Here is a 23,415-nt window from a genome sequence, read left to right as displayed (position 1 = left end):
TTTTGTATTACTGACCGGATTTTGTATTTTTGAAACTATACCAATAAAAACAACTTGGAATAAAAATAAGCAAAACTATACATTTCTCTTGTTAAGTGTATCCAGTCCACGGATCATCCATTACTTGTGGGATATAATCCTTCCCAACAGGAAGTTGCAAGAGGATCACCCACAGCAGAGCTGCTATATAGCTCCTCCCCTAACTGCCATATCCAGTCATTCTCTTGCAACTCTCAACAAAGATGGACGTAGTAAGAGGAGAGTGGTGTATTATAGTTAGTTTCTTAACTTCAATCAAAAGTTTGTTATTTTTAAATGGTACCGGAGTGTACTGTTTTATCAAAGGCAGCATTAGAAGAAGAATCTGCCTGTGATTTCTATGATCTTAGCAGAAGTAACTAAGATCCATTGCCGTTCTCACATATTCTGAGGAGTGAGGTAACTTCAGAGAGGGAATGGCGTGCAGGTTTTCCTGCAATAAGGTATGTGCAGTAAACATATTTCTAGGGATGGAACTTGCTAGAAAAATGCTGCTGATACCGGATTAATGTAAGTTAAGCCTAAATGCAGTGATTTAATAGCGACTGGTATCAGGCTTATTAACAGAGATACATACTCTTATAAAAGTGTAATATAAAACGTTTGCTGGCATGTTTAATCGTTTTTATATATGCTTTGGTGATAAAACTTATTGGGGCCTAGTTTTTTCCACATGGCTGGCTTTATTTTTGCCTAGAAACAGAGGCTTTCCACTGTTATAGTATACAAGTTACAGTTGGTGCAGTTAAAATTACAAACTGTGACATTCAGCTTCCCTCAGCAGTCCCCTGCATGCTATAGGACATATCTGATGGGCTCAAAAGGCTTCAAAAGTAGGAGCTGTGGCAGTTGTTATGACTGTTTAAAAAACATATTTTTCGTTTTGTTAATCTGTTTTTTGTATTAAGGGGTTAATCATCCATTTGCAAGTGGGTGCAATGCTCTTCTAACTTGTTACATACACTGTAAAAACTTCGTTAGTGTAACTGCCTTTTTTCACTGTTATTTCAAATTTTGCCAAAATTTGTTTCTCTTAAAGGCACAGTAACGTTTTTTATATTGCTTGTTAACTTTGTTTAAAGTGTTTTCCAAGCTTGCTAGTCTCATTGCTAGTCTGTACAAACATGTCTGACACAGAGGAAACTACTTGTTCATTATGTTTAAAAGCCATGGTGGAGCCCCATAGGAGAATGTGTACTAAATGTATTGATCTATAAAAGAATTGTCACCACAGGGGTCTGTCGAGGGGGAAGTTATGCCGACTAACTCTCCCCACGTGTCGGACCCTTCGCCTCCCGCTCGAGGGACGCACGCTAATATGGCTCCAAGTACATCAGGGATGCCCATAGCGATTACTTTGCAGGACATGGCTGCAATCATGAATAATACCCTGTCACAGGTATTAGCCAGATTGCCTGAATTGAGAGGCAAGCGCGATAGCTCTGGAGTTAGACGAGATACAGAGCGCGTAGATGCTGTAAGAGCCATGTCTGATACTGCGTCACAATATGCAGAACCTGAGGACGGAGAGCTTCAGTCTGTGGGTGACGTCTCTGAATCGGGGAGACCTGATTCAGAGATTTCTAATTTTAAATTTAAGCTTGAGAACCTCCGTGTGTTACTTGGGGAGGTATTAGCTGCTCTGAATGACTGTGACACAATTGCAGTGCCAGAGAAATTGTGTAGGCTGGATAAATACTATGCAGTGCCGGTGAGTACTGATGTTTTTCCAATACCTAAAAGGCATACAGAAATTATTAGTAAGGAGTTGGAAAGACCCGGTGTGCCCTTTTCCCCACCTCCTATATTTAGAAAAATGTTTCCAATAGATGCCACTACACGGGACTTATGGCAGACAGTCCCTAAGGTGGAGGGAGCAGTTTCTACTTTAGCAAAGCGTACCACTATCCCGGTTGAGGACAGTTGTGCATTTTCAGATCCAATGGATAAAAAATTAGAGGGTTACCTTAAGAAAATGTTTATTCAACAAGGTTTTTATTTTACAGCCCCTTGCATGCATTGCGCCTGTCACTGCTGCGGCAGCGTTCTGGTTTGAGGCCCTGGAAGAGGCCATCCATACAGCTCCATTGACTGAAATTATTGACAAGCTTAGAACACTTAAGCTAGCTAACTCATTTGTTTCTGTTGCCATTGTTCATTTGACTAAACTAGCGGCTAAGAATTCCGGATTCGCCATCCAGGCGCGTAGGGCGCTATGGCTTAAATCCTGGTCAGCTGATGTGACTTCAAAGTCTAAATTACTTAACATTCCTTTCAAGGGGCAGACCTTATTCGGGTCTGGTTTGAAAGAAATTATTGCTGACATTACTGGAGGTAAGGGTCATACCCTTCCTCAGGACAGGGCCAAATCAAGGGCCAAACAGTCTAATTTTCGTGCCTTTCGAAATTTCAAGGCAGGTGCAGGATCAGCTCCCTCTACTTCAAAACAAGAGGGAACTTTTCCTCAATCTAAGCAGGCCTGGAAACCTACCCAGTCCTGGAACAAGGGCAAGCAGGCCGAAAGCCTGCTGCTGCCTCCAAGACAGCATGAAGGAGCGGCCCCCTATCCGACAACGGATCTAGTAGGGGGCAGACTCTCTCTCTTCGCCCAGGCGTGGGCAAGAGATGTTCAGGATCCCTGGGCGTTGGAGATCATATCTCCAGGGATATCTTCTGGACTTCAAAGCTTCTCCCCCACAAGGGAGATTTCACCTTTCAAGATTATCTGCAAACCAGATAAAGAAAGAGGCATTCCTAAGCTGCGTGCAAGACCTCCTTGTAATGGGAGTGATCCATCCAGTTCCGCGGACGGAACAAGGACAGGGGTTTTATTCAAATCTGTTTGTGGTTCCCAAAAAAGAGGGAACCTTCAGACCAATTTTGGATCTAAAGATCCTAAACAAATTCCTCAGAGTTCCATCATTCAAGATGGAAACTATTCGAACCATTTTACCCATGATCCAAGAGGGTCAGTACATGACCACAGTGGACTTAAAGGATGCCTACCTTCACATTCCGATCCACAAGAATCATCATCGGTTCCTGAGGTTTGCCTTTCTAGACAGGCATTACCAGTTTGTAGCTCTTCCATTCGGGTTGGCTACAGCCCCAAGAATTTTTACAAAGGTTCTGGGCTCACTTCTGGCGGTTCTAAGACCGCGAGGCATAGCGGTGGCTCCTTACCTAGACGACATCCTGATACAGGCGTCAAGCTTTCAAATTGCCAAGTCTCATACAGAGATAGTTCTGGCATTTCTGAGGTCGCATGGGTGGAAAGTGAACGAAGAAAAGAGTTCTCTATCTCCTCTCACAAGGGTTTCCTTCCTAGGGACTCTGATAGATTCTATAGAAATGAAAATTTACCTGACGGAGTCCAGGTTATCAAAACTTCTAAATGCTTGCCGTGTTCTTCACTCCATTCCGTGCCCCACGGTGGCTCAGTGTATGGAAGTAATCGGCTTAATGGTAGCGGCGATGGACATAGTGCCATTTGAGCGCCTGCATCTCAGACCGCTGCAATTATGCATGCTCAGTCAGTGGAATGGGGATTACACAGATTTGTCCCCTCTACTAAATCTGGATCAGGAAACCAGAGATTCTCTTCTCTGGTGGTTATCTCGGGTCCATCTGTCCAAAGGTATGACCTTTCGCAGGTCAGATTGGACCATTGTAACAACAGACGCCAGCCTTCTAGGTTGGGGTGCAGTCTGGAACTCCCTGAAGGCTCAGGGTTCATGGACTCAGGAGGAGAAACTCCTCCCAATAAATATTCTGGAGTTAAGAGCAATATTCAATGCTCTTCTAGCTTGGCCTCAGTTAGCAACACTGAGGTTCATCAGATTTCAGTCGGACAACATCACGACTGTGGCTTACATCATCCATCAAGGGGGGACCAGGAGTTCCCTAGCGATGTCAGAAGTCTCCAAGATAATTCGCTGGGCAGAGACTCACTTGCCACCTATCAGCGATCCATATCCCAGGGGTAGAGAACTGGGAGGCGGATTTTCTAAGTCGTCAGACTTTTCATCCGGGGGAGTGGGAACTCCATCCGGAGGTGTTTGCTCAATTGGTTCTCCGTTGGGGCAAACCAGAACTGGATCTCATGGCGTCTCGCCAGAACGCCAAGCTTCCTTGTTACGGATCCAGGTCCAGGGACCCAGAAGCGGCACTGATAGATGCTCTAGCAGCACCTTGGTTCTTCAACCTGGCCTATGTGTTTCCACCGTTTCCTCTGCTTCCTCGTCTGATTGCCAAAATCAAACAGGAGAGAACATCGGTGATATTGATAGCGCCTGCGTGGCCACGCAGGACCTGGTATGCAGACCTAGTGGACGTGTCATCCTTTCCACCATGGACTCTGCCTCTGAGACAAGACCTTCTAATACAAGGTCCTTTCAATCATCCGAATCTACTTTCTCTGAGACTGACTGCATGGAGATTGAACGCTTGATCCTATCAAAGCGTGGCTTCTCCGAGTCAGTAATTGATACCTTAATACAGGCACGAAAGCCTGTCACCAGCAAAATTTACCACAAGATTTGGCGTAAATATCTTCATTGGTGTGAATCCAAGAATTACTCATGGAGTAGGGTTAGGATTCCTAGGATATTGTCCTTCCTCCAAGAGGGTTTGGACAAAGGACTATCAGCTAGTTCTTTAAAGGGACAGATTTCTGCTCTGTCTATTCTTTTACACAAGCGTCTGGCAGAAGTTCCAGACGTTCAGGCATTTTGTCAGGCTTTAGTTAGAATTAAGCCTGTGTTTAAACCTGTTGATCCCCCATGGAGCTTAAACTTGGTTCTTAAAGTTCTTCAAGGGGTTCCGTTTGAACCCCTTCATTCTATTGATATCAAACTTCTATCATGGAAAGTTCTTTTTCTGATGGCTATTTCCTCGGCTCGAAGAGTCTCGGAGTTATCTGCCTTACATTGTGATTCTCCTTATCTGATCTTTCATTCAGATAAAGTAGTTCTGCGTACAAAACCTGGGTTTTTACCTAAGGTGGTTTCAATCAAGAGATTGTTGTTCCATCATTATGCCCTAATCCTTCTTCAAAGAAGGAACGTCTTTTGCATAATCTAGACGTAGTCCGTGCATTGAAGTTTTACTACTAAAGATTTTCGCCAAACATCTCACCTCTTTGTTATTTACTCTGGACAGAGGAGAGGTCAAAAGGCCTCGGCAACCTCTCTTTCTTTTTGGCTTCGGAGTATAATCCGTTTAGCATATGAGACTGCTGGACAGCAGCCCCCTGAAAGAATTACAGCTCATTCTACTAGAGCTGTGGCTTCCACCTGGGCCTTTAAAAATGAGGCCTCTGTTGAACAGATTTGCAAGGCTGCGACTTGGACTTCGCTTCATACCTTTTCAAAATTTTACAAATTTGATACTTTTGCTTCTTCGGAGGCTCTACAGGCAGTGGTTCCTTCCGTTTTTAAGTTTGTGCCTTGTCCCTCCCATCATCCGTGTACTTAAGCTTTGGTATTGGTATCCCACAAGTAATGGATGATCCGTGGACTGGATACACTTAACAAGAGAAAACATAATTTATGCTTACCTGATAAATTTATTTCTCTTGTAGTGTATCCAGTCCACGGCCCGCCCTGTCCTTTTAAGGCAGGTCTAAATTTTAATTAAACTTCAGTCACCACTGCACCCTATGGTTTCTCCTTTCTCGGCTTGTTTCGGTCGAATGACTGGATATGGCAGTTAGGGGAGGAGCTATATAGCAGCTCTGCTGTGGGTGATCCTCTTGCAACTTCCTGTTGGGAAGGAGAATATCCCACAAGTAATGGATGATCCGTGGACTGGATACACTACAAGAGAAATAAATTTATCAGGTAAGCATAAATTATGTTTTATTTTTTTTTAAAAACTTTATGGGCTTTATAAATAGATCATCTACAAAACATTTATGCAGAGAAAAAATGAGTGTATAATGTTAGCTTCGGAGCTGGCCTATTTTTGGTTCAGAACCCTAAATAGCGCTTGCTTGATTGGTGGCTACATAAAAAATAAAATTGTCCTTTAGTCTATCTAATGGCATCTTCTCTCTCCAGCTCCTGCATGTTGTTTTGCTGTTATCATGTGGGTTTAATTTTTCTAAGCTCTGTGCTCTTTTCTCTTTCCGTCCAGAGCTCAGCAGACAGTCGGAGATCAAAAAGAGGATTGCGTCTGAAATCGTAAGTGTCACACAAAGTCACCTTGCTTCACCTGGGTGCTACATTTTAAGCAAATAACGTTCTATTTAAGTTGTCACATCTAGTGATCTCACCTCCCCCACACTACATCAATTTGTATTACCATGTTCTGTTATTTTTTACCTACATTTACACTCCTACACCGCGCCGCCTGTGTTTTCTGTAACATAATCTTGTCAATAAGATTCCAACACAGGCAGAAAATAGGCTCGAACACGCTTACCAGCTGTAAAGTGGAGGACTGTTGTCTCTTTTTCCTCCATTCCTATTAGATCAGTTATAATGATGAGATAAACTTCTACCAAATCCGGAATTTAGAGAATAGAACCATTTAGGGTAAAAATGAAAAGGTCCACTTACTATTTCTGTAGTGTTGATGCAGTACCGCCTCTTCAACCCAAGCGTCAGTACTTTATAGTTTAAAACATTTGATTTAATCTTAAAAAAACATTGCAAACTGTACATAGACCCCCAATTGTACCCAATATCCATCTCCACACAAACTTACGCGTTTCACGCTGCCTTTCATGCTTTATGGAAGATAACTATGCATTACAATTGAAGGCTTTTTGCTTGGCTTCAAGATGCGGCACTGCTTCCACACCACTGTAATAACAAGTGGACTTTTAATTCTTACCCTAAGTATTTGCTCTTTATATATGAAGCTGCACAATTTGCTCCTTTTATACTAAATATCTTTTTGATGGACTACATAAAAAAACCTGTTTCTTTAAGTAATTGCAGAGACATAAGTGTGAGAATAGCGGACTCACTATAAATTAGTTTTATAGGCATGGCTGTCTGATGAAGGCCTGATGTGGGAAGTGCAACAAAAGATCATAAAAGGGAACACAAATCTGCGGCAATACATGGGAAAGGATAAAAAGGTAGAGGTAAATGACATTATTGAGGTGTTTGGGTATTAGGAAATAGATCTGAGTAGAGATTTCAGGCAGCAGCATTATGGGAGACCATGGGAAGTGCAACTGGTAATAGATGCCGTGATACATCAGGACCCAAAAATCAGTAATAGTGTAAGTGATAGACTTGCCTCAGAGACATGTGGTAAACATGCAAACCCTAAACAGTGTGACTGGATATGGGGTAAAATAGCCTTTACAGGCCCAAGTGGTCTGGTATTGGTAAAAGAGACCACTGGCACTGTTAACAGCAGTGCAACATGAATACAAGAAACATTTAGTTTGTGTTTCAACCTTTTTATGGCTATTAAATAATCCATATGTTCAATGTGTGGTTCCCTAATACAGTACAGTTCCCAACTTTATATAAACCTAGCTAATGTAGGAAAACGTCCATTCTGTTTGTAGATTGCATCATACATCACCTCCGTCCTTATTCGTTTGTCATTTAATTTTTTACCCACCCTAAATGTAAAAAAACTTGAATTCCTGGCAACTTCTGACTGTAAGAGGGCATGTCTCTCACTTCTTAGGAGACTTCTGCGGAACCTGAGGAAGGGATCTGTAAGCAGGAATTGGGCAACTTCCTGTGTCAGCCGCTCACTGCTGGGAAACTTTGAGGTACAAATCTCTACATATTTTCTATTGTTATATTTACATAATATGTATGTTATAGAAAAATGCTACTGTCTTCACTTTCAAAGTTTAAACATTTATCCTGCAGAATGGAGATTACTCTATATTGTTTGTTTGATCTTCTCCCCAGTCATTATAGGGACATAATACTCATGTTTTTTTCTGTCATTCATTGAAAAACAGCATTTAAACATGGAGAATTTGTTTTTAAAGTTGTTTAAATGCATCTTCAACTGTATCCATTGTGTGCTTCTTGCTAATGCTCATTGACTAATAGTTACTTCCTGCTGGAGCTAATTGGCTGACAGGTACTTCCTGCTAAGGCTTATTAGCTATTAGGTACAAATGATCATGATCAGCCGAATGATTAATAGCATAAAGTTCTCATCAGCCAATGAGCATGGGCAGGAAATACGCATCAGCCAAAGGTCATTGGCAGGAAGTACCCATCAGCTAAAGAGCATTGGCAGGAAGTACCCATCAGCTAAAGAGCATTGGCAGGAAGTACCCATCAGCTAAAGAGCATTGGCTGAAAGTACCCATCAGCTAAAGGGCATTGGCAGTAAGCATCAGTCTGCCAAAGAGCACTGGTGGAAAGTACAAAACTGTTTTGTTAGTTCAAGTTAATTTGAAAAAGTTACTTCATTTTTTTTTCGTGCAAAAAAGTGCCAAATTTGAAAGCTTCTCTTTCATTATGATAGAAAAATTAATATTGTATTTTTTTAATCATTAAAATCCATTTTGTGTATATACAGAGAAACTATGTCGGCACCTCATGTCTGTAGCTGAGACACAGTTGTGAACTAAATATATAGAAACTTAAGACAATGTGAAGTTTCCATGCATCACAGGTTCTAAATGAGTCTGTTTCTAATTTTTCCTGCCTGGCTCATACACTTCCTGCCTGGCTCATACACTTCCTGCCTGGCTCATACACTTCCTGCCTGGCTCATACACTTCCTGCCTGGCTCATACACTTCCTGCCTTACTCATACACTTCCTGCCTTACTCATACGCTTCCTCTACACTTCCTGCCTGGCTCATACATTTCCTGCCTGGCTCATACACTTCCTGCCTGGCTCATACACTTCCTGCCTGGCTCATACCTTTCCTGCCTGGCTCATACCTTTCCTGCCTTAGTCATACACTTCCTGCCTTACTCAATATCTTCAGCTTCTCCCAACACTACTACTAATCTAGCGTCAGTCTCACTGGCTATGTTCACTACCGCCTAACTTACTAGACCTCGTGCTTAGACCAATCTCACCCCAGAAGGTATTTGCACTCCTCTTTCTTAGTAAAACTCACATCTCTAATCAGGTAATTTTCTTTCCTAAGATATGGAGAGTCCACAACGTTATTCAATTACTAGTGGGAATATCACTTCTGGCCAGCAGGATGAGGCAAAGAGTGTCACTCCCCTACCCATAATCCCCAGCCATTCTCTTTGCCTCTGTCAATCGAGGAGGTGAAGTTTGTTGTCTGAAGAAAGTAATAACTTTTTTTGGGTACTTTTCCTGCAAGCAAGGATTTTGGTATAGCTGAGTCCACGTCAATCTCTTGAGTAGAGTAGTGGGGGCTTTTAAGCAGTTAGGAAACAAAGCAAGGACTACCTTACAACTTCCTAACACATTGCTGCCCATGGTACAGAAAGCCAGAGTTGGTTACTCTTTCTTTTTCTACAGGTCTCTGTAAGGATATATGTGTCCTTTCACGCCTTGTGAGCTGTCTTCCTGCCGGACAGCTAAACTGCAGGTAAGTGCTTTTGTCTTCTAGGTCTTGGAGACCTAGAAGTATGTGTGTGGGGCTTATGTGTTTTATACAGGGATTTATGTATAAACTTAAAATTTGGTAGTTGGTTTTTCTTTGCTTGCTTAGCTAGAACAGGCTATCTAACAAACTGCTTGAGTTTGAAACCAGCTGCAGCTACTTGCATCTTATGTGTAGGCAGAGGGAAACACGCGCCTTTTACTTCTCTCTGCTGTCGGATATTCATGGAGCGGAGTCTGAATTTCAGTGTCAATCTACTATACGATCGTTTTAGAAACTTCTGGCACCCAAATTGTGCTATTAATAAATCTTAAAGTGACAGTGTAATTAAAAAAAAATCGGGAATTTTTTATTTAGTAATATGGACAGGGACCAAGACTCTGTGTTTTTTGACAAATGTTCGTTATGCCTAGAGTCACAAATTGTTTTGCCTATGCAATTCTGTGCTGCATGTTTAGCTAGAACACTTCAATTTAAAGATAAATTGTTGCCCTCTGAGCCCAATGTCTCTCAGGATGATGCTGTTCAGGCAATGCCACAGCTTTCTCCTCAAACGCCCCAGCCTCTATGGCGTCACATACAGTGCCCTGCAGTTCCTCTCAGCCTCCTGGAGGAATTTATTAGCCTGCAGATATTGCTGCATAGGTATCTTCTGCGTTATCTGTGGCATTATATGCTTTTCATATGCCGGGAAAATGAGACATTCAGATAGTAGGGTTTCTGTTCCACCTACAAGGGTGGTTTTGTTAGGGACCATAATAGATTCCCTATCTATGAAAATTTTTCTGACGGAGGTCAGAAATCCAAAATTCTCTCCTTTTGCCTCTCTCTTCAGTCTACTGTTCAGCCATCAGTGGGTCAATGTATGGAGGTAATTGGTCTGATGGTCGCTTCCATGGACGTCATTCCGTTTGCTCGATTCCATTTGAGAGTTCTGCAATTATGCATGCTCAGAAAATGGAACGGAGACCATTCAGATCTGTCTGAGGATAGATCTAGACCAGTCGACAAGAGACTCTCTCCCTTGGTGGCTTTCTCAGGACCATCCTTATCAGGGCACATGCTTCCGGAGACCTTCCTGGCTGATTGTGACCACAGACACCAGCCTGCTAGGCTGGGGAGCAGTCTAAAACTCGTTAGAGGCGCAGGGACTATGGACTCAGGAGGAGTCTGCGCTCCTGATAAACATCTTGGAGTTGAGAGCGATTTACAATGCTCTGATGGCTTGGCCTCAATTGTCCTTAGCCCGGTTTATCAGGTTTCAGTTGGACAACATTACCACAGTGGCTTACATCAACCACCAGGGAGGAAATCGGAGTTCCTTAGCCATGAAGGAGGTGGCACTGAATATTCAGTGGGCGGAAGCTTACAATTGTTGTCTATCTGCCATCCACATTCCTGGAGTGGACAACTGGGAAGCGGATTTCCAGAGCAGACATTTCATCCCGGGGAGCGGGCTCTCCATCCGAGGTGTTCTTGGTTAACCCTCAAAGGGGGGGTGTCAGGGGTCCATTCCTCCATCAAAATTTTGTTTCTCTGAAGCTGACTGCTTGCAGATTGAATTCTTAGTTCTGTCTAAGCGTGGATTTTCTGAGTCGGTCATTAAAAACCATGATCCAGGCTTGCAAGCCTGTTACTCTGGTGTAAATACCTTTTATTGGTGTGAATCTAAGGGCTACTCTTGGAGTAGAGTCAGGATTCCTAGAATTTTGTCTTTTCTCCAGGATGGTCTGGATAAAGGGTTGTCAGTCAGTTCTCTGAAAGGTCAGATTTCTGCATTATCTATTTTGTTGCACAAACGTCTGGCGGATGTGCCAGATGTTCAATCTTTTTGTCAGGCCCTGGTCAGAATCAGGCCTGTGTTTAAACCTGTTGCTCCTCCTTGGAGCCTTAATCTTGTTCTTAAAGTTTTGCAGCAGGCTCCATTTGAGCCAATGCATTCCATAGATATTAAGTTGCTATTTTGGAAGGTTTTGTTTCTTATTGCTATCTCTTCTGCTCTGAGAGCTTCGGAACTCTCGGCTTTGCAGTGTGATTCGCCTTACCTTATCTTTCATGCGGATAGGGTGGTTCTTCATACTAAATTGGGGTTTCTTCCTAAAGTGGTTTCGGATAGAAATATTAATCTGGAAATTGTTGTTCCTTCTCTCTGTCCCAATCCTTCTTCTCATAAAGAACGTCTGTTGCACAACTTGGATGTTGTGTGTGCTCTAAAATTCTACGTACAGGTGACTAAGGATCTTCGCCAGTCTTCTTTCCTGTTTGTTTGTTTCTCAGGAAAGCGTATGGGTCAGAAGGCTACTTCTACTTCTCTTTCCCTCTGGTTGAGAAGTATGATTCATTTTGCTTATGAGACTGCTGGACAGCAGCCTCCTGAGAGAATTACAGCTCATTCCACTAGGGCTATCTCCTCTTCTTGGGCTTTCAAATATGAAGCTTCTGTGGAACAGCTTTGCAAGGCTGCAACTTGGTCCTCTCTGCATACTTTTTCCAAATTTGATACTTATGCCTCGGCTGAGGCCTTTTTTGGGAGAAAGGTTCTTCAAGCGGTGGTGCCTTCTGTTTAGGTCTGGCTGTCTTGTTCTCCCTCCCTGTTCATTCTGTGTCCTCTAGCTTGGGTATTGGTTCCCACAAGTAATTGAATGACGTTGTGGACTCTTCATATCTTAGGAAAAAAAACAAAATTAATGCTTACCTGATAAATTTTTTTCTTTCCGGATATGGAGAGTCCATGATCCCACCCTTTATTAAGACAGTTGTTTTTTTGTTGTTTTTTTACTAAACCTCAGGCACCTCTACACCTTTGTGTTATTCTTTTTCCATTTCCATTTGGTCGAATGACTGGGAATTATGGGTAGGGGAGTGACACTTGACAGCTTTGCTGTGGTACTCTTTGCCTCCACCTGCTGGTCAGGAGTGATATTCCCACTAGTAATTGAATGACGTTGTCGACTCTCCATATCTTGAAAGAAAGAAATTTACCAGGTAAGCATTACAATTTAGTTTTTTTAACATTCTCTAATTACAACAATTTTGAAGAAACCCTCTCTATACCCATCTTCCTCCATCTACTGCTACATCTCTTCCCTGAGATGCTTTAAGTGTATGACTGACTTCCACCTCAATTTATTCCCATCAAACTTCTGCCATTTACACTAAAAAAATAGACATGGACATTAACATTTTCAAGATTTAGACAGAGCATGCAATTTTTAAAGAAAATGATCAATTTACCTTTTCTATTTACTATTATCCAAATTTACTTTGTTGAAAAGCATACCCAGGTAGTCTCAGAAGGTCTGAAGCAGCAATGGATTACTGGCAACTAGTAGAACACGTGGTCAGCCAATGCCAAGAGCCACATGTGTGTAGCCACCAATAACCAGCCAGCTGAGCATGCGTGCCTTTTGAATTACCTGGATTTCTGCATTGGTTACTCATTTTGCATTTTGGCCTGATCTTCACATAAGTGATACCTGTTATCAGTGCCGCGAGTCGATTTAAGTTCGAGGTTGTGCGTTATACAAGTATCCAATTATTATTATTATAAGTCACAATTTTATAGACAACCACAATATGACTAAACTAATAACTTTTCAATTTTTTTAAATATTGAAGACTTTGAGTAATCTATTGCAACGCAGGCTGGAATAAGAAAGTGAACCCTTAAATTTAGTAACTTGTAGATACTCATTTAGCAGCAAAAAATTCTAGCAGACATTTCCTGTAGCTGCTTATAAGACTTGCACAACGCTGAGGATGAATTTTTGGACCATTCCCTTCTATAAATCTGTATCAGTTTATCAATATTTCTGGGTTGTCTTCAGATAATGCCACAGCATCTCAATTGGGTTAAGATCAAGACTTAGCCATTCCAAACTGCAAAACTTCTTTTTCAGCCATTATTTTGTTGATTTACTTGTGAGCTTTGGGTCATTGTCTTGTTACATCAGCTAACCTGTCTTAATCATTAGGTCATGGACATTCAAGTATTTACTTTTCACTTTTATGTCCCTTTATATGAAGCCAGATTGCGGATCGTTATAGAGAGTGACAATGTATGTGTCACTCTCTGTAACAATCCTCCGTTGGTGCCAAGTGGGAGGGAAGGAGGGAGGAAGATGGGCGGCCCAGTTAAGGAGAGGGAGGGATGGGTGCATGCACTACAGAAAATGATCGTTTGGAGGGGGAGGGGGGATCCCTACACTACAGAAAAATATATAAAATTAATAGTAATATAAAATAAAACGTTTAAAAAAATCATAATTTGTTATTGGCAGACTGACTGCATTTGTACAGCATGGTCAATAAATGTGTAATAAGAAAAATACAACAACACTTACTTTGAATTTCAAACAAGCAGTTGATTTATTTTTAATTTTTTTGGGCAAATTTCAAAGTTTCCTTCATTTCATCTCAGCTGATGCTCCAGGAAGTATGCCCATAAATAAAAAGTAGCTGTCCTTTTACACTTGGTGGTTTGCACCAGCTCGTTTGCACACAAAGGCTTCTGTCTGTAAAAGTTAGTGCATGTTGTAACACATATGCTCATGTGCGTACGTTATATACCATCAGTCTGTGTAACAATATTATATGTAGTTGTAAACACTGCTACTATATAACCTACCTATGTATGCTCATGTGTGTACGTTATATACCATCAGTCTGTGTAACAATATTATATGTAGTTGTAAACACTGCTACTATATAACCTACCTATGTATGCTCATGTGTGTACGTTATATACCATCAGTCTGTGTAACAATATTACATGTAGTAAACACTTCTACTATATAACCTACCTATGTATGCTCATGTGTGTACGTTATATACCATCAGTCTGTGTAACAATATTACATGTAGTAAACACTGCTACTATATAACCTACCTATGTATGCTCATGTGTGTATGTTATATACCATCAGTCTGTGTAACAATATTACATGTAGTAAACACTGCTACTATATAACCTACCTATGTATGCTCATGTGCGTACGTTATATACCATCAGTCTGTGTAACAATATTACATGTAGTAAACACTGCTACTATATAACCTACCTATGTATGCTCATGTGCGTACGTTATATACCATCAGTCTGTATAACAATATTATATGTTGTTGTAAACACTGCTACTATATAACCTACCTATGTATGCGCATGTGCGTACGTTATATACCATCATTTTAGCAAAAAGAGAGAAAAGTATACACTTGTAGCACTCCTAGGTCTAGAGATAATTTTAATCTAATTGGGTGACACTAGTTATTCCCTGGGGAATAATTGGTGGGGGGACAAAACAGTTAAGAAAATTAAAATATAACTTTTATTGGGTTAAATTAAAATAGGAATAAACTTAAAACCACACTTAGGCACCGGCTGCATATAATTGTACAAACAAACTATTATGGTAATACGGATTATTATATCCACTTCTTGACACCTGTAGAAGGATTTGGCTAGAGTGGAATTGCTGTGTAATAAAACCACAGAAATGTTATGCACCATACAGTATCTGTAAATACTTGTTCCACAAATCTATTGTGGCAATGCAGTATATAACGTTGTACTACTATAGTAAGTATCTCAAGAGCGATATGTCTTGATATAGGATTATTAATATAAGTGGAATATCAAGCATATAATTTGTGTTTGCTTATCTTAAGCTAAAATTATATAGACCACTTTATTAATTAATTTCTAAGTATCACTCAAATTGGGACAAAAATATATTTGAAACGTTATCAGTTAATAGATTCAAACAGTATTACTGCTTGTCCTCAGAAACTGAACTGCTGTGATAGCAATTACCTCCTCTGAAATCAAGTGTAAATAACTCCCTCAAAAAGTCAACAACTATCAATCGTGAACGGTCTTAAAGTGTGTATTGGTGATTGAGCTGAATTTAATAAAGTTTCACGTTTCTTAAGATATGGTGAATACTTAATCGTTCATCAACTGGATATGAAATAATGTTATAGGATCCTCTAAGGTTGTACATAAACCACTGGTATTAGATAAACTCCGCTTATAGTTGCAAAGATTGCGCCATTGAATGCATAAACTCGAGCTGATTTGCCTACTAGCTACGTACAATATCTTGGTTAGGCTGTATTATGGTAAGTTTTGCTATTCAATGTTTATCTTGTATTGCGATAACTGTTAAGGTGCCCTTAATTATTTTGTATTGCTTTTGACCCAATTTAACCCAATAAAAGTTATATTTTAATTTTCTTAACTGTTTTGTCCCCCCACCAATTATTCCCCAGGGAATAACTAGTGTCACCCAATTAGATTAAAATTATCTCTAGACCTAGGAGTGCTACAAGTGTATACTTTTCTCTCTTTTTGCTAAAATTACGTTAATATACACAGCACCCTCATCCTAACAAATATATGAGGAATTTGTAGGAATTTAGGTCTTACATTTGAGTAGTGCCATTGGTTTCCTTTCAAATCTAGTTATATACCATCAGTCTGTGTAACAATATTATGTGTTGTAAACACTGCTACTATATAACCTACCTGTGTATACTAATGTGTGTACGTTATATACCATCAGTCTGTGTAACAATATTACATGTAGTAAACACTGCTACTATATAACCTACCTATGTATGCTCATGTGTGTACGTTATATACCATCAGTCTGTGTAACAATATTATATGTTGTAAACACTGCTACTATATAACCTACCTGTGTATGCTCATGTGTGTACGTTATATACCATCAGTCTGTGTAACAATATTATATGTTGTTGTAAACACTGCTACTATATAACCTACCTATATATGCTCATGTGTGTACGTTATATACCATCAGTCTGTGTAACAATATTATATGTTGTTGTAAACACTGCTACTATATAACCTACCTATATATGCTCATGTGTGTACGTTATATACCATCAGTGTGTGTAACATTATTATATGTAGTAAAAACTGCTACTATATAACCTACCTATATATGCTCATGTGTGTACGTTATATACCATCAGTCTGTGTAACAATATTATATGTTGTTGTAAACACTGCTACTATATAACCTACCTATATATGCTCATGTGCGTACATTATATACCATCAGTGTGTGTAACAATATTATATGTAGTAAGCACTGCTACTATATAACCTACCTATATATGCTCATGTGCGTACGTTATATACCATCAGTCTGTGTAACAATATTATATGTAGTAAACACTGCTACTATATAACCTACCTATGTATGCTCATGTGTGTACGTTATATACCATCAGTCTGTGTAACAATATTACATGTAGTAAACACTGCTACTATATAACCTACCTATGTATGCTCATGTGCGTACATTATATACCATCAGTCTGTGTAACAATATTACATGTAGTAAACACTGCTACTATATAACCTACCTATGTATGCTCATGTGCGTACATTATATACCATCAGTGTGTGTAACAATATTATATGTTGTTGTAAACACTGCTACTATATAACCTACCTATGTATGCGCATGTGCGTACGTTATATACCATCAGTCTGTGTAACAATATTACATGTAGTAAACACTGCCACTATATAACCTACCACAAAGGCTTCTGTCTGTAAAAGTTAGTGCATGTTGTAACACATATGCTCATGTGCGTACGTTATATACCATCAGTCTGTGTAACAATATTATATGTAGTTGTAAACACTGCTACTATATAACCTACCTATATATGCTCATGTGTGTACGTTATATACCATCAGTCTGTGTAACAATATTACATGTAGTAAACACTGCTACTATATAACCTACCTATGTATGCTCATGTGCGTACGTTATATACCATCAGTCTGTATAACAATATTATATGTTGTTGTAAACACTGCTACTATATAACCTACCTATGTATGCGCATGTGCGTACGTTATATACCATCATTTTAGCAAAAAGAGAGAAAAGTATACACTTGTAGCACTCCTAGGTCTAGAGATAATTTTAATCTAATTGGGTGACACTAGTTATTCCCTGGGGAATAATTGGTGGGGGGACAAAACAGTTAAGAAAATTAAAATATAACTTTTATTGGGTTAAATTAAAATAGGAATAAACTTAAAACCACACTTAGGCACCGGCTGCATATAATTGTACAAACAAACTATTATGGTAATACGGATTATTATATCCACTTCTTGACACCTGTAGAAGGATTTGGCTAGAGTGGAATTGCTGTGTAATAAAACCACAGAAATGTTATGCACCATACAGTATCTGTAAATACTTGTTCCACAAATCTATTGTGGCAATGCAGTATATAACGTTGTACTACTATAGTAAGTATCTCAAGAGCGATATGTCTTGATATAGGATTATTAATATAAGTGGAATATCAAGCATATAATTTGTGTTTGCTTATCTTAAGCTAAAATTATATAGACCACTTTATTAATTAATTTCTAAGTATCACTCAAATTGGGACAAAAATATATTTGAAACATTATCAGTTAATAGATTCAAACAGTATTACTGCTTGTCCTCAGAAACTGAACTGCTGTGATAGCAATTACCTCCTCTGAAATCAAGTGTAAATAACTCCCTCAAAAAGTCAACAACTATCAATCGTGAACGGTCTTAAAGTGTGTATTGGTGATTGAGCTGAATTTAATAAAGTTTCACGTTTCTTAAGATATGGTGAATACTTAATTGTTCATCAACTGGATATGAAATAATGTTATAGGATCCTCTAAGGTTGTACATAAACCACTGGTATTAGATAAACTCCACTTATAGTTGCAAAGATTGCGCCATTGAATGCATAAACTCGAGCTGATTTGCCTACTAGCTACGTACAATATCTTGGTTAGGCTGTATTATGGTAAGTTTTGCTAATCAATGTTTATCTTGTATTGCGATAACTGTTAAGGTGCCCTTAATTATTTTGTATTGCTTTTGACCCAATTTAACCCAATAAAAGTTATATTTTAATTTTCTTAACTGTTTTGTCCCCCCACCAATTATTCCCCAGGGAATAACTAGTGTCACCCAATTAGATTAAAATTATCTCTAGACCTAGGAGTGCTACAAGTGTATACTTTTCTCTCTTTTTGCTAAAATTACGTTAATATACACAGCACCCTCATCCTGACAAATATATGAGGAATTTGTAGGAATTTAGGTCTTACATTTGAGTAGTGCCATTGGTTTCCTTTCAAATCTAGTTATATACCATCAGTCTGTGTAACAATATTATGTGTTGTAAACACTGCTACTATATAACCTACCTGTGTATACTCATGTGTGTACGTTATATACCATCAGTCTGTGTAACAATATTATAAGTTGTAAACACTGCTACTATATAACCTACCTGTGTATGCTCATGTGTGTACGTTATATACCATCAGTCTGTGTAACAATATTATATGTTGTTGTAAACACTGCTACTATATAACCTACCTATATATGCTCATGTGTGTACGTTATATACCATCAGTCTGTGTAACAATATTATATGTTGTTGTAAACACTGCTACTATATAACCTACCTATATATGCTCATGTGTGTACGTTATATACCATCAGTGTGTGTAACATTATTATATGTAGTAAAAACTGCTACTATATAACCTACCTATATATGCTCATGTGTGTACGTTATATACCATCAGTCTGTGTAACAATATTATATGTTGTTGTAAACACTGCTACTATATAACCTACCTATATATGCTCATGTGCGTACATTATATACCATCAGTGTGTGTAACAATATTATATGTAGTAAGCACTGCTACTATATAACCTACCTATATATGCTCATGTGCGTACGTTATATACCATCAGTCAGTGTAACAATATTACATGTAGTAAACACTGCTACTATATAACCTACCTATGTATGCTCATGTGTGTACGTTATATACCATCAGTCTGTGTAACAATATTATATGTTGTAAACACTGCTACTATATAACCTACCTGTGTATGCTCATGTGTGTACGTTATATACCATCAGTCTGTGTAACAATATTATATGTTGTTGTAAACACTGCTACTATATAACCTACCTATATATGCTCATGTGTGTACGTTATATACCATCAGTCTGTGTAACAATATTATATGTTGTTGTAAACACTGCTACTATATAACCTACCTATATATGCTCATGTGTGTACGTTATATACCATCAGTCTGTGTAACAATATTATATGTTGTTGTAAACACTGCTACTATATAACCTACCTATATATGCTCATGTGCGTACATTATATACCATCAGTGTGTGTAACAATATTATATGTAGTAAGCACTGCTACTATATAACCTACCTATATATGCTCATGTGCGTACGTTATATACCATCAGTCTGTGTAACAATATTATATGTAGTAAACACTGCTACTATATAACCTACCTATGTATGCTCATGTGTGTACGTTATATACCATCAGTCTGTGTAACAATATTACATGTAGTAAACACTGCTACTATATAACCTACCTATGTATGCTCATGTGCGTACATTATATACCATCAGTCTGTGTAACAATATTACATGTAGTAAACACTGCTACTATATAACCTACCTATGTATGCTCATGTGCGTACATTATATACCATCAGTGTGTGTAACAATATTACATGTAGTAAACACTGCTACTATATAACCTACCTATGTATGCTCATGTGTGTACGTTATATACCATCAGTCTGTGTAAAAATATTACATGTAGTAAACACTGCTACTATATAACCTACCTATGTATGCTCATGTGCGTACATTATATACCATCAGTGTGTGTAACAATATTATATGTTGTTGTAAACACTGCTACTATATAACCTACCTATGTATGCGCATGTGTGTACGTTATATACCATCAGTCTGTGTAACAATATTACATGTAGTAAACACTGCCACTATATAACCTACCACAAAGGCTTCTGTCTGTAAAAGTTAGTGCATGTTGTAACACATATGCTCATATGCGTACGTTATATACCATCAGTCTGTGTAACAATATTATATGTAGTTGTAAACACTGCTACTATATAACCTACCTATATATGCTCATGTGTGTACGTTATATACCATCAGTCTGTGTAACAATATTACATGTAGTAAACACTGCTACTATATAACCTACCTATGTATGCTCATGTGCGTACGTTATATACCATCAGTCTGTGTAACAATATTATATGTTGTAAACACTGCTACTATATAACCTACCTGTGTATGCTCATGTGTGTACGTTATATACCATCAGTCTGTGTAACAATATTATATGTTGTTGTAAACACTGCTACTATATAACCTACCTATATATGCTCATGTGTGTACGTTATATACCATCAGTGTGTGTAACAATATTATATGTAGTAAGCACTGCTACTATATAACCTACCTATATATGCTCATGTGCGTACATTATATACCATCAGTGTGTGTAACAATATTATATGTAGTAAGCACTGCTACTATATAACCTACCTATATATGCTCATGTGCGTACGTTATATACCATCAGTCTGTGTAACAATATTATATGTAGTAAACACTGCTACTATATAACCTACCTATATATGCTCATGTGTGTACGTTATATACCATCAGTCTGTGTAACAATATTATATGTAGTAAACACTGCTACTATATAACCTACCTATATATGCTCATGTGCGTACGTTATATACTATCAGTGTGTCTAACATTATTATAGTAGCAGTGTTTACTACATATAATATTGTTACACAGACTGATGGTATATAACTACACACATGAGCATACATAGGTAGGTTATATAGTAGCCGTGTTTACTACATATAATATTGTTACACAGACTGATGGTATATAATGTACGCACATGAGCATACATAGGTAGGTTATATAGTAGCAGTGTTTACAACATATAATATTGTTACACACACTGATGGTATATAATGTACGCACATGAGCATACATAGGTAGGTTATATAGTAGCAGTGTTTACAACATATAATATTGTTACACACACTGATGGTATATAATGTACGCACATGAGCATACATAGGTAGGTTATATAGTAGCAGTGTTTACAACATATAATATTGTTACACAGATTGATGGTATATAATGTACGCACATGAGCCTACATAGGTAGGTTATATAGTAGCAGTGTTTACAACATATATACCATCAGTGTGTGTAACAATATTATATGTTGTAAACACTGCTACTATATAACCTACCTATGTATGCTCATGTGTGTACGTTATATACCATCAGTCTGTGTAACAATATTATATGTAGTAAACACTGCTACTATATAACCTACCTATGTATGCTCATGTGTGTAGTTATATACCATCAGTCTGTGTAACAATATTATATGTAGTAAACACTGCTACTATAATAATGTTAGACACACTGATAGTATATAACGTACGCACATGAGCATATATAGGTAGGTTATATAGTAGCAGTGTTTACAACATATAATATTGTTACACACACTGATGGTATATAATGTACGCACATGAGCATACATAGGTAGGTTATATAGTAGCAGTGTTTACAACATATAATATTGTTACACACACTGATGGTATATAATGTACGCACATGAGCATACATAGGTAGGTTATATAGTAGCAGTGTTTACAACATATAATATTGTTACACACACTGATGGTATATAATGTACGCACATGAGCATACATAGGTAGGTTATATAGTAGCAGTGTTTACAACATATAATATTGTTACACACACTGATGGTATATAATGTACGCACATGAGCATACATAGGTAGGTTATATAGTAGCAGTGTTTACAACATATAATATTGTTACACACACTGATGGTATATAATGTACGCACATGAGCATACATAGGTAGGTTATATAGTAGCAGTGTTTACAACATATAATATTGTTACACACACTGATGGTATATAATGTACGCACATGAGCCTACATAGGTAGGTTATATAGTATCAGTGTGTGTAACAATATTATATGTTGTAAACACTGCTACTATATAACCTTCCTGTGTATGCTCACGTGTGTACATTATATACCATCAGTCTGTGTAACAATATTATATGTTGTAAACACTGCTACTATATAACCTACCTATGTATGCTCATGTGCGTACATTATATACCATCAGTCTGTGTAACAATATTATATGTTGTTGTAATCACTGCTACTATATAACCTACCTATGTATGCTCATGTGCGTACATTATATACCATCAGTCTGTGTAACAATATTATATATAGTAAACGTACACACATGAGCATACATAGGTAGGTTATATAGTAGCAGTGTTTGCAACATATAATATTGTTACACAGACTGATGGTATATATTGTACGCACATGAGCATACATAGGTAGGTTATAGAGTAGCAGAGTTTACAACATATAATATTGTTACACACACTGATTGTATATAACTACACACATGAGCATACATAGGTAGGTTATATAGTAGCAGTGTTTACATCATATAATATTGTTACACAGACTGATGGTATATAATGTACGCACATGAGCATACATAGGTAGGTTATATAGTAGCAGTGTTTACAACATATAATATTGTTACACACACTGATGGTATATAACGTACACACATGAGCATACAGAGGTAGGTTATATAGTAGCAGTTTTTACTACATATAATAATGTTACACAGACTGATATATACTATATAACCTACCTATGTATGCTCATGTGTGTAGTTATATACCATCAGTCTGTGTAACAATATTATATGTTGTAAACACTGCTACTATATAACCTACCTATGTATGCTCATGTGCGTACATTATATACCATCAGTCTGTGTAACAATATTATATGTTGCAAACACTGCTACTATATAACCTA

General features: G+C 38.2%; 1 protein-coding gene across 2 annotated transcripts in view; it reads left to right on the top strand.

Moving 5' to 3' along the window:
- The window catches only part of ATOSB (atos homolog B), a 257,983-nt gene that overhangs the window by 161,742 nt on the left and 72,826 nt on the right, over positions 1 to 23,415 (top strand). For both annotated transcript variants that reach the window (XM_053701014.1, XM_053701013.1), the window contains exons 4-5: positions 6,175 to 6,221; positions 7,693 to 7,780. In XM_053701014.1, the coding sequence (XP_053556989.1) occupies positions 6,175 to 6,221; positions 7,693 to 7,780 (135 nt within the window). The remainder of the gene's footprint in view (positions 1 to 6,174; positions 6,222 to 7,692; positions 7,781 to 23,415) is intronic.

Source organism: Bombina bombina, chromosome 2, assembly GCF_027579735.1.
Source record: "Bombina bombina isolate aBomBom1 chromosome 2, aBomBom1.pri, whole genome shotgun sequence".
NCBI classification, from domain to species: Eukaryota; Metazoa; Chordata; class Amphibia; order Anura; family Bombinatoridae; genus Bombina; species Bombina bombina.
Note: the sequence above shows the minus strand (reverse complement) of the source record. Positions and strands in the feature narration are given on the sequence as shown.